At 38.1% G+C, this 11,703-nt stretch overlaps 1 protein-coding gene across 21 annotated transcripts in view; it reads left to right on the top strand.

Annotated features, from left to right (window-relative positions):
- The first annotated feature begins 3,885 nt into the window (after positions 1-3,885).
- Positions 3,886-11,703, top strand: part of LOC138334862 (alpha-adducin-like) — a 36,034-nt gene continuing 28,216 nt past the window's right edge. For 19 of the 21 annotated variants that reach the window (XR_011210201.1, XR_011210200.1, XM_069283646.1 and 16 more), the window contains exons 1-4: positions 3,886-3,936; positions 6,448-6,690; positions 7,139-7,290; positions 8,671-9,045. Coding sequence is in view for 19 of the 21 variants with exons in the window: in XM_069283646.1 (XP_069139747.1) it covers positions 3,888-3,936; positions 6,448-6,690; positions 7,139-7,290; positions 8,671-9,045 (819 nt within the window). In the remaining 2 variants the exon portion in view is untranslated. The other 2 variants (XM_069283660.1, XM_069283663.1) reach the window with 2 other exon arrangements.

Genomic DNA, 11,703 nt, shown 5'->3' with positions numbered 1-11,703 from the left:
CTGTGTTGTTTTTACCTACCTGTGTGTGTTTTGTTTTTCCTGTTCTAAAAGACAATAAAAATAGATTGGAAACACCGCAGCAGACCAACAGAGCACAGCTGGTTATGGGGAGGCCTATAGATCTAGCTGATCAGTTGGAACATAGGATGTGTAGTGTCATTCCCCTCCAGCATATGGCTAATGGTCCAGACTACATGTAATGTTACAAAGTAGGAGAAAACCTTATTGATTATGGCTTTATAGCCCCAAACAACATGGCAGCATCACCTAAAACATGGACTGGATTTCGGAGGTAACACAATAATGCTGAAAACAGATATGTAGCTTTTTGGCACAGCTGCCAAACCACAGACTGATTCTGAACGCTTATTTAGTAGAATTGATATACAGATTGGTTCTAACGGCTTATTTAACACTGCTGGGTTGTAGATTAATACTGAAAGCTTATTTGACCCTGCCAAATCAATGACTGGCCCAATAAATTATATTGGTTAGTTTCAATTACTTATTTTGCATTGCCAAAAGACTCGCATTGATGGCTTATTTATTACTACCAAAAATAGACTGGTTTGGATAGTTGGTTGGTACTGTTAGCAATAGAGATTTTAGATTATTCAGTACTGCCAAAAATAAGCTTGTTTCAAAAGCTGATATATGAAGCATCTGAAATGGTACCACTCATTATGTGGTCTTTAGAAGAAAAAAAAAACAAAAAACTTTTGATTGGATAGTTCCTGTTTCTGATTAAAAAACTCAGTGAATGATTTAGTTGAGCTTGAGCGTTTATCACACATGTGCTGTAATTAGCAGACAATAACAATATTCTATCTTAATGTATTCCAGGACCAGGCCGCTGGTGGGACTACAGTCATTTATACTACACATCAGTGTCGGTTATGTTGACTGATGGCGATCAGTGCTTGTGATCAATCTAACGAACCATTGATACAGTTTGGTATAGTTGTTATATTTACCATAAATTATCAGGGGTACTGGGCCATGTGTGTGGGCTACATTATAATATACAGCAGATCAATATACAGCAGCATTAAGTTTATACCGTATGTACCCTGTTAACCCTGTGAGGTGACAAAAAACTTTACATGTCAGGGTTAGTGGGGATGAATTATTTTGATATTTCCAGTGAACAGTTGTTGGGATGATTATTAGTCGCATGTTTATTTTCATGCTTTATGATTTTAATACATTCGCAAACCATCTGAACTGAATCAAAAGTGGATTCCGATGTACATGTACAGATGTTTTCCAGGTGTATTTTGCTCGGATATTAAAGCAGCCTTGCCTTTCAGAAATTGATACTCCTCTGGTATCAAAATATTATTATGTTAGTCATATAGAGACATGAAATGGTATGGCTATTTATAGCTGCCTGCCTGTCATGGTTGAATTGTTTCTACTATGTAAACAAATATCTGATTTTGTAAGGCAATACACCAGTGTACATGGGGTTACGCTGCAAGTTTTCAGGTAATGGTATATTAATATTGTGTGATACTACACTGTTACATCAAGGTTGTAAGATTGAAAATGAAAATCATTTTTGGAAGTTGTTGTTTAAAACAAAAACTCAAATTTCTAATTTCATCAGGAATGTGTTGTTCTACTAAATGAACTCCTGGAAATTGATGTGGGATATTGAAACACCGAAAATATGAAATTGGAGGCCAGGTTAAGCTGACCGATATATATGAATGTAGTGGCTTGGTAATAGAGTATGGAGGTGGCCTGATATCTGTTTCAGTACAGGGTGAATCATTGTGTTATCTCAACCCTAGGAATGTCACGTTTGTTTTTCTTGGGCAGACATGAATTGATTTTACTTAAATGTTTCCACTAACATGTTGGTTTGCAATGGGCTTGGTTTAATCTAATTAGCGATATGACTGCTGGAGAATAACATCCATTCCTAATGATAAACCAAGCTAGATAGATCTATAGCTGTTCAGTAAAAAACCAAGCTAGATTGATCAATAGCTTTTCAGTAAAAAATGTCAATAAGTTTATATTGATTAGAATAGCAATAAAATTTTATACCTTTATACCAAGATAGATACAGGACTATTACACTTTAAAGTCTTAAATACTTACTAAGGTAGTGAAGGGCATATTGAAAGTTACCTATTGCCATTTTAATATTAATAAGTAAAACATATGATATTTTATAGTGCTACAATGCAATAAATTAAATAAAACCCATGCTGCACTTAATTAGGATCAATGTTTATCTGTTAACCCTAAAGGATATGGTTTAGATAGTATTCAATGGATGCCCATACCGTATATGGGATAAAGTGTTAACTCTATGAGATGTGGTTTAGGTTGTATATATAGGGATACAGTTTAGATAGTATTTCGCTGGCTTAACATGATGGATGTCATCAGATCTGTTTATTCACTGACCTCGACATTGAATGTCATCCAGTGATTTATGAAAATGACATTATCATATGGACTACTAAGTGGTTAATGTTTCGCCTCACCTCTCCAGTGACAGTTTTTACTGGATCATGTTGAAGTATGGTAGTTTTTACAATTATTTGGGAAAAAATTCACTGCTAAGTTAGACCATCCAATATAGTTTAGACACTCAACATGGGTTCCATGACTAGTTTTCCGGCAGGATAGATTTGTTAAATATGCTAATAACAACCAGTCATTTGAGGATGTGCCAGTTTTATAGGGTAGAAGAGAACTAGCTAGAGGTCCCAAATAAAAAACCACTGACCAGCAGTACTCTGGTCGATAGGTGGCTACTGCCCCATATGACCTTGACATGGAGTGGTTATGGTAATATGTCAAGATATCCTAATTATATAATATATCCACTAGGCCATCACATGCACAGTAGTCCCAGCTGTATGGATCCAACATTAGGTTTAGTCTCCAATGTAGGATATACATCCCTTTTTAAAAATGATCAAGCTGAACTGTATTTAATGTCCCAACATTTTGTCTCAAAACTGTATTTGTTGAAAAGAACCCTATAAAAGGGATGCAGGTTCTAAAACAAGAGAATTCTCTTTAAATTCATATGTAAATGATGACATTTTGTATAAGAGAAACTTGAATCTCTGTGGAACAGATCTATATCACACTAATTGGTTGTAATGGCGTTCTAACTGAATGTAACCCTCTATACACAGCGTAAACAAGTTCTGTTATTTATAAAAGGTGGTTGTTACATGGAAATTACACCATTTGAAAGACATAAACAGAATTTAAACTCCGGAAATTCAGAAATTTTCATGTAAATTAAACACATGTTGTGTTGTTACATAATTGCCATATCTGGGAGTTGTCTGTTTTATGTTTAGTGTGTCTGGTGCAGAGAAAAAAAAAATCAAGATTTTATGTGACATAGATTAATATGATACAACAGGGTTTTCTTTCTGCTCTTATTTTCTTCATACCATGAATGCCTGTTTGATAAAAAATACTCTAAAATATTTCACTGATTGTTGGAAAATTCCATGTATTTCTGTTACAGGTTAATAGGCCTGCAGGAAGGCTGTTTTTAGAATGCAGGTCTAGTTACATGTGATTTTTTCATTTGAAAAACTACCATAGGTGTTTCATGTCATGTTTTATATGAAAATTCATTTGTATGTTGTAGAATATTCACCAGTAAGAAAGGATGACAGAGAATGGCCCTCAAACGAATGGGCCATCTAGCCCGCCCACAGGGAAATACATAGAAGTACCATAGGTAAGTCTGTCGGCCCTCAAATGAATGGGGGCCATCTAGCCCGCCCACAAAGAAATACATTGATACCATAGGTAAGTCTGTCTGCCCTCAAATGAATGGGTCATCTAGCCCGCCCACAGAGAAATACATAGATACCATAGGTTAGTCTGTCTGCCCTCAAATGAATGGGTCATCTAGCCCGCCCACAGAGAAATACATAGATACCATAGGTTAGTCTGTCAACCTTCAAAAGAATGGGCCATTTAGCCTGCCTGCAGGGAAATACATCAATACCAAAATTAAATCTGTCAGCCCTCAAATGAATTAGTCATCTAGCCTGCCCATAGGGAAATACATTGATACCATAGGTAAGTCTCTCTGCCCTCAAACGAATGGCCCATCTAGCCCGCCCACAGGGAAAAACATAAATACCATAGGTACTTCTGATGGCCCTCAAATGAATTGGTCATCTAGCCTACAGCCCACAAGGAAATACATCAATACCAAAGGTTAGTCTGTCTGCCCTCAAATGAATGGGCCATCTAGCTTGCAGCCCACAGGGAAACACATCAATACCAAAGGTTAGTCTGTCTGCCCTCAAACGAATGGGCCATCTAGCTTGCAGCCCACAGGGAAATACATCAATACCAAAGGTTAGTCTGTCTGCCCTCAAATGAATGGGCCATCTAGCTTGCATCCCACAGGGAAATACGTCAATACCAAAGGTTAGTCAGTCTGCCCTCAAATGAATGGGCCATCTAGGTTGCAGCCCACAGGGAAATACATTGATACCATAGGTTAGTCTGTCTGCCCTCAAATGAATGGGCCATCTAGCCCGCCCACAGAGAAATACATAGATACCAAAGGTTATCTGTCTGCCCTCAAACAAATGGGTCATCTAGCCTGCCCATAATTGGCCACCTCATGAAAATAAAATCTAACAGCTCAGTTGTTTTCATGCTAGGAAACAAAATCTAAGTCCTCTGCTGCAACCAGTCAGAACATTTGTTGGTTGATTTGGTTTTGTGAAAATATGTTTCTTCTCAGAATTGGTGAGCTTGATTTAAACTGCCTTAAAACATGTAGACCTTGTCCATGTGCATTTTAAGTACCTAGTTGAGCTTGGATGTTACATCAGACAGGCTTGTTATCCAGTCTATTAAGATCTGATCATTTGATAGAGTGTTACATCGTCTTAATTTACAAATGTCTGCCTCGTAGAAAGTGTATATTACACCAGTTACATTCATTCACAACTACTATATATCATTTAACCTACAGCAATGTAAATTTTGAAATAACTTATGGACAATGTTCCGCACATAGTTATATATAATGTATGAAGACATGATGATCTTGTAGAGTACATCCTTGCCAGCTGCCCTTGAAAGTTAACAGATGTGAACAAGAATGTGTGTCGAGACATTTAACTGAGTTTCTGTTTAAACTGGGTCTTGTTTTACCTAAATAAGCTTGGCTTTTATACAAAAACATGACAGTGTGATCACAGGACATGGCTTGCTATAATACTTGAAATATTTGTTTTAAATTGAGGCTACTATCATCAACTTTAGTATTCAGAAGCTTTCACTCTTTTCTGGTAGCTGTTTAATTTAAATTTGGCATAGATAATTTATATGACATCTTTCATGTGAATTCCTAATTTGAGGTCCATTTGAATCTAGACATCGAAAGATGTTTGAATCAGTAAATCTTCAAATGATACAATTTCTTGAAGGTCACCATTTAGACATTAATTACTCATCTGAATTATCTTTTCAACCAAGCTATCACAGTCAAACCTAACATCACAACATGTTCGTAATAAGTCAGTTTTGGATGCAGGAATATTTACGTGACGTTTTAAAGCACTACCTTGACCTCTGACACAGCTAATAGTTTTGTATCGATGTAATTATAGTGCTCTGCAGCTGTACTTGACTGGATTCTTGCTGTTTTTACCTTGCTGACTGAATGGAAGTGTGATGAATCATATTTAGAACTGTACTAAAAAGTCGTTTGTCAACACTGTGGATTGTAGACCTGTCAGCGCGGGGTTAAAGCCCATCATTATGTTGGGGTTAGACATTATCTAGCACACACGAGCATGCTGGGCTGTGTCAATGTTTGGCAAATCTGTGTGCTGGCCCCTATTATCTCTTAGTAAAATACCTTTATGTGCATATTGGTTCAAGAGCAGTTATCTTCTTGGCTCTGTAAATGTCTGCACAATAAGTTTTCACTCTCAGCAAGATTTAATTTCATTTACCAGTGATAGTATTTTTTGATAATTTTGTGACTGTTATGCCCCTGCTATGAAGATGGGGACAGGGCATTTAGTGTTCCCTATGTCTGCCTCATCCTGTCCTATTGTGTCTAATTGTGTCTCATCCTACTACTGCATCTTGTTTGAAGGTGTAGGCATTAATGACTGGCAGACACATAATACACACATTACTGCCAAAATGTGTCATTGTTTATCATTTAATGCCTGATTTGATGAATCTTAACCTTCAAAACATTCAGCATGAAGAATTAGTATCACTGAAAAACAGTATTTGCTATAAATTATTAGTGCTCTAGCCTGCTACCCAATATGATTATATAAACTTGTTCATTTAGAAATTTATATCAATTAAAATATTTCTATTTTGGTTTATATTCCTGTCTACTTCTTTACCTTTGATGGATTTTGTGATTTCTGTGAATCTAGTTTTAACAAGAAGACTTTGTTTCCCCAGATCCAGATGACCCAGAGTATCAGCGGCGCATGATGCGCCCTGCGGATGTGCGAGAAGACGTAAAGCACATGGAGGACCGGAGCCGGGTATCCCTCATCCTCAACAGCGAGGCCTTTCGAAAGGAGCTGGAGGAGATTGTGGACGAGCAGATTAAGTCGGGACCACACCCTGCAAGTTTGCTCGCCCTACAGCAGATCTCCGACCTTCTCCTCCCACGCAACCACATGGGCCGTGCCAGACAGAGTAAGACAGCATCAAAACTTCATTCCAGATTATCTCCCTTCTTTTGATCTCTCTTTATCTCCCTTAATTAAATTTAAAAAATAAAGAATGAAATATCTTCCTCTTGTTAAAAACAAAATTCAAAAACTGTTTTAATGCCAGATTATCTCCCTTAATTAAATTAAAAAAATAAAGAATGAAATATCTTCCTCGCGAAAATAAATGGCTAGACGATGCAACATTTAAAATGTAGTTATTACATTATGTTTTATGCCAGAAAGTTTGGAATGAAATATGAATGGTAAAATGACATTTTCGGTGTGTTGCCAATTATGACAGTATGAGATTTATCTTTGCCATTGATGAGAATTTAATTTGTGGTAAAATTGGATTGTACCAAATTAAGTATATTTACACTATTGTATCCTATTATACAATGTTGTTAATTGTCTTACTTTGATGTTTTCAGCATCTGGCCCCGTCATTCCAATATCAGATATTCACGGCACGGACACGATCCATTATTGTAAAGGGGAAAAACTGCTGCGGTGTAAGGTGGCCTCATGCTACAGGCTTATAGAGATGAAGGGCTGGTCCCAAGGCATCTATAATCACATCAGTGTGAGTAGACTTATAGAGATGAAGGGCTGGTCCCATGGCATCTATAATCACATCAGTGTGAGTAGACTTATAGAGATGAAGGGCTGGTCCCAAGGCATCTATAATCACATCAGTGTGAGTAGACTTATAGAGATGAAGGGCTGGTCCCATGGTATCTATAATCACATCAGTGTGAGTAGACTTATAGAGATGAAGGGCTGGTCCCATGGCATCTATAATCACTTCAGTGTGAGTAGACTTATAGAGATGAAGGGCTGGTCCCAAGGCATCTATAATCACATCAGTGTGAGTAGACTTATAGAGATGAAGGGCTGGTCCCATGGAATCTATAATCACATCAGTGTGAGTAGACTTATAGAGATGAAGGGCTGGTCCCATGGCATCTATAATCACATCAGTGTGAGTAGACTTATAGAGATGAAGGGCTGGTCCCATGGCATCTATAATCACATCAGTGTGAGTAGACTTATAGAGATGAAGGGCTGGTCCCATGGCATCTATAATCACATCAGTGTGAGTAGACTTATAGAGATGAAGGGCTGGTCCCAAGGCATCTATAATCACATCAGTGTGAGTAGACTTATAGAGATGAAGGGCTGGTCCCATGGCATCTATAATCACATCAGTGAGTATGTCTGAGTAGACTTAAAGAGATGAAGTACTGGTCCCATGGTATCTATAATCACATCAGTGTGAGTACGAGGTTCAGAAATATAAGCAAAATAATTATAACAACACATTTTCAATAACTCAGAAAAATAAGTAACTTATAAGATAATAAGACTGTATCAGTGTTCATTAGTTGATTGACTTATTGAGATGTGGTCCGTACTGTGTAGATATCATGTTTAGGTGGACAGTCACATGACATGCACACTATACATGACTTGTTTTCTCTAAATTATGTAAAATTGGAATTATATTACCGGTAGATTCAGAGAATTTAAACAACATCTATGATAGCAACAAAACTAAATTTCCATTTCAAATTTAGCTTCTCATCTATTATAGGAACATGATTTGCTCATCAGCTGTTTGAAAAAAATTGAGATTCAGAATAAGATGCTCACTTACGTTGTGCTTCTTGAGAAAATCAGCTAGAGAAGGATGTTTCTGTCATTGTGTCCTGTTGACATGACACCTACAGGTTCTGGAAATGAAGCATTGAATATTCCACCATTGTTTACTGAGGAAGCCACCAGCTACTGCAATGAGTATGTGCTACCACATGAAGTCTTGTTGTGCAGAAGATGGGTCATCATTATGAAAAAAAACCTGTTTCTCTTCATGTATGCCAATTTGTTCAAACCTAGTTAAAAATCAGTAGATGTCAATTTAATTTTTAAATATAACACAAAATGTCTTATTTTCTAACTACAGGCAAGAATAAATCAGGAGCAAGAACACTTTCTGATTAACCCATTTGGCCTGCTATACCCTGAGGTGACGGCTTCGTCACTTGTCAAGGTCGACATGCAGGGTGAGGTCGTTGATCAGGGAACAACAACCCTAGGTATCAATAAAGCTGGTTTTACCCTTCACTCAGCCATACACCAGGCCCGCCCCGATATCCGCTGCATCATCCATCTACACACACCCCAGGCTATAGCCGTGTCGGTAATGAAGTGTGGATTTCTACCCCTGTCCCAGGAGGCCGTGCTCTGTGGAGAAGTGAGCTATCACGATTACCAGGGAATTGTGTGTGACCCAAATGAGCGGGATGCCCTACAGAGAAACCTAGGACCAATAAATAAGGTAGGTGTCTATATGGTCTGTGTCTGTCTGGTGTCAACAGATTACTTATTAGGCCAAATAAAAAAATATGTCTGTTTAGGGTAACCTAACTGACCCTAATTTTTTTCCCACTTTTCTACGGAAAAAAAGAGAAAAGTTGCGATTTTGATCTCAGACTCTGGTTTCGGTCATTATTTTAGAGTGAAAGACATTAAAAAAACATGCCAAACTACCGACCCTATTATTTTTGCCAATGTAACCCTAAACAGACCTATTATTTTTTTGGCCTTAGTGCAATTACTAATTGCAATTGTTTTTAGGTCACCTGAGACGAAGTCTCAAGTGACCTATTCTAATCGCCTTTTGTCAGTCGTCGTGCGTCGTCCGCCGTGTGTTCGTAAACAATTTACATTTTCGACTTCTTCTCACAAACCGCTGAAGCAATTTCAATGAAATTTTGCACAAACCTTCTAAGGCATAAGGCCAATCAAAATTGTGAATTATATGACCCCAACCCCTCAGGGAGCTGTGGGAGGGGCCAAAAGGGGTGGCTGAGTGGTTAAGATGTCCCGACATATTACCACAAGCCCTCCACCTCTGGGATGCAGGTTCGAATCCCATGTGGGGCAGTTGCCAGGTACTGACCGCTGACCGGTGGTTTTTCTCCGGGTACTCCGGCTTTCCTCCACCAACAAACCTGGCACGTCCTTACATGACCCTGGCTGTTAATAGGACGTAAAACTAAACAAACAAACCCTGGGGAGGGGGTCAAGTTTACTAAAGTTTATAAAGGAAAAACACGTTTATGAACATTACTTGCTTTGTTTTCATAGGAAATTAGTCAAACTTGGTTAGAATTATTAGCCTGAGATAGTATTTTATCGTCATATCCATATTGGTCCTGGCTGACCCCCAGGGGCCGTAGGGGCGGGGCCAAACGGGGTCAAATAAGCTAAAACTTCAAAAATCTTCTTCTGAATTCACAGGTTTGATGGAAGCATATAATCTTCATAGATTGGAAGGTCTTAAGGCCCTTTACAAAAATTGTGAATTTCATGTCCCTGGGATCTCAGATTTTCCCCTGGGGAGGGGGTCAAATTTACTATAGTTTACAAAGGAAAAAAACACATTTATGAACATTATATGCTTAGTTTTAATAGGAAATGAGTTAAACTGGGTTAGAATTATTAGCCTGAAATATATGACCCCAACTCCCCAGGGAGCTGTGGGAGGGGCCAAAAGGGGAAAAATTGACTAAAATTTCAAATATCTTCTTCATTTTGAAGCATTATTTGGTCATTTATGATAGAAAATTAGTCAGATGTTGTCAGAATTATCCATATAAGATGGCCATTGAATCTTATTAACAAATTTTCCATGACTGACCCCCAGGGGCCTTAGGGGCGGGGCCAAAAGGGGTCAAATAGGCTAAAACTTCGAAAATCTTCTTCTGAAATTCTGGAACTGGTAGAATCAAATACTCTTCATAGATGGAAAGGTCTTAAGGTCCTTTACAAAAATTGTGAATTATATGCCCCTGGGGTCTCATGTTTCCCCCTGGGGAGGGGGTCAAGTTTACTAAAGTTTATAAAGGAAAAACACATTTATGAACATTACTTGCTTTGTTTTCATAGGAAATTAGCCGAACTGGGTTAGAATTATTAGCCTGAGATAGTATTTTATCGTCATACATATTGGTCCTAGCTGACCCCCAGGGGCCGTAGGGGCGGGGCCAAACGGGGTCAAATAAGCCAAAACTTCAAAAATCTTCTTCTGAATTCACAGGTTTAATGGAAGCATATAATCTTCATAGATTGGAAGGTCTTAAGGCCCTTTACAAAAATTGTGAATTTCATGTCCCTGGGATCTCAGATTTTCCCCTGGGGAGGGGGTCAAATTTACTATAGTTTATATAGGAAAAACACATTTATGAACATTATATGCTTAGTTTTAATAGGAAATGAGTTAAACTGGGTTAGAATTATTAGCCTGAAATATATGACCCCAACCCCCCAGGGAGCTGTGGGAGGGGCCAAAAGGGGAAAAATTGACTAAAATTTCAAATATCTTCTTCATTTTGAAGCATTATTTGGTCATTTATGATAGAAAATTAGTCAAATGTTGTCAGGATTATCCATATAAGATGGCCATTGAATCTTATTAACAAATTTTCCATGACTGACCCCCAGGGGCCTTAGGGGCGGGGCCAAAGGGGTCAAATAGGCTAAAACTTCGAAAATCTTCTTCTGAAATTCTGGAACTGGTAGAATCAAATACTCTTCATAGATGGAAAGGTCTTAAGGTCCTTTACAAAAATTGTGAATTATATGACCCTGGGGTCTCATGTTTCCCCCTGGGGAGGGGGTCAAGTTTACTAAAGTTTATAAAGGAAAAACACATTTATGAACATTACTTGCTTTGTTTTCATAGGAAATTAGCCAAACTGGGTTAGAATTATTAGCCTGAGATAGTATTTTATCGTCATATCCATATTGGTCCTGGCTGACCCCCAGGGGCCGTAGGGGCGGGGCTAAACGGGGTCAAATAAGCTAAAACTTCAAAAATCTTCTTCTGAATTCACAGGTTTAATGGAAGCATATAATCTTCATAGATTGGAAGGTCTTAAGGCCCTTTACAAAAATTGTGAATTTCATGTCCCTGGGATCTCAGATTTTCCCC

This window comes from Argopecten irradians, chromosome 11, assembly GCF_041381155.1.
Source record: "Argopecten irradians isolate NY chromosome 11, Ai_NY, whole genome shotgun sequence".
Taxonomy (NCBI): Eukaryota; Metazoa; Mollusca; class Bivalvia; order Pectinida; family Pectinidae; genus Argopecten; species Argopecten irradians.
This window is presented reverse-complemented; position numbering and strand designations above follow the sequence as displayed.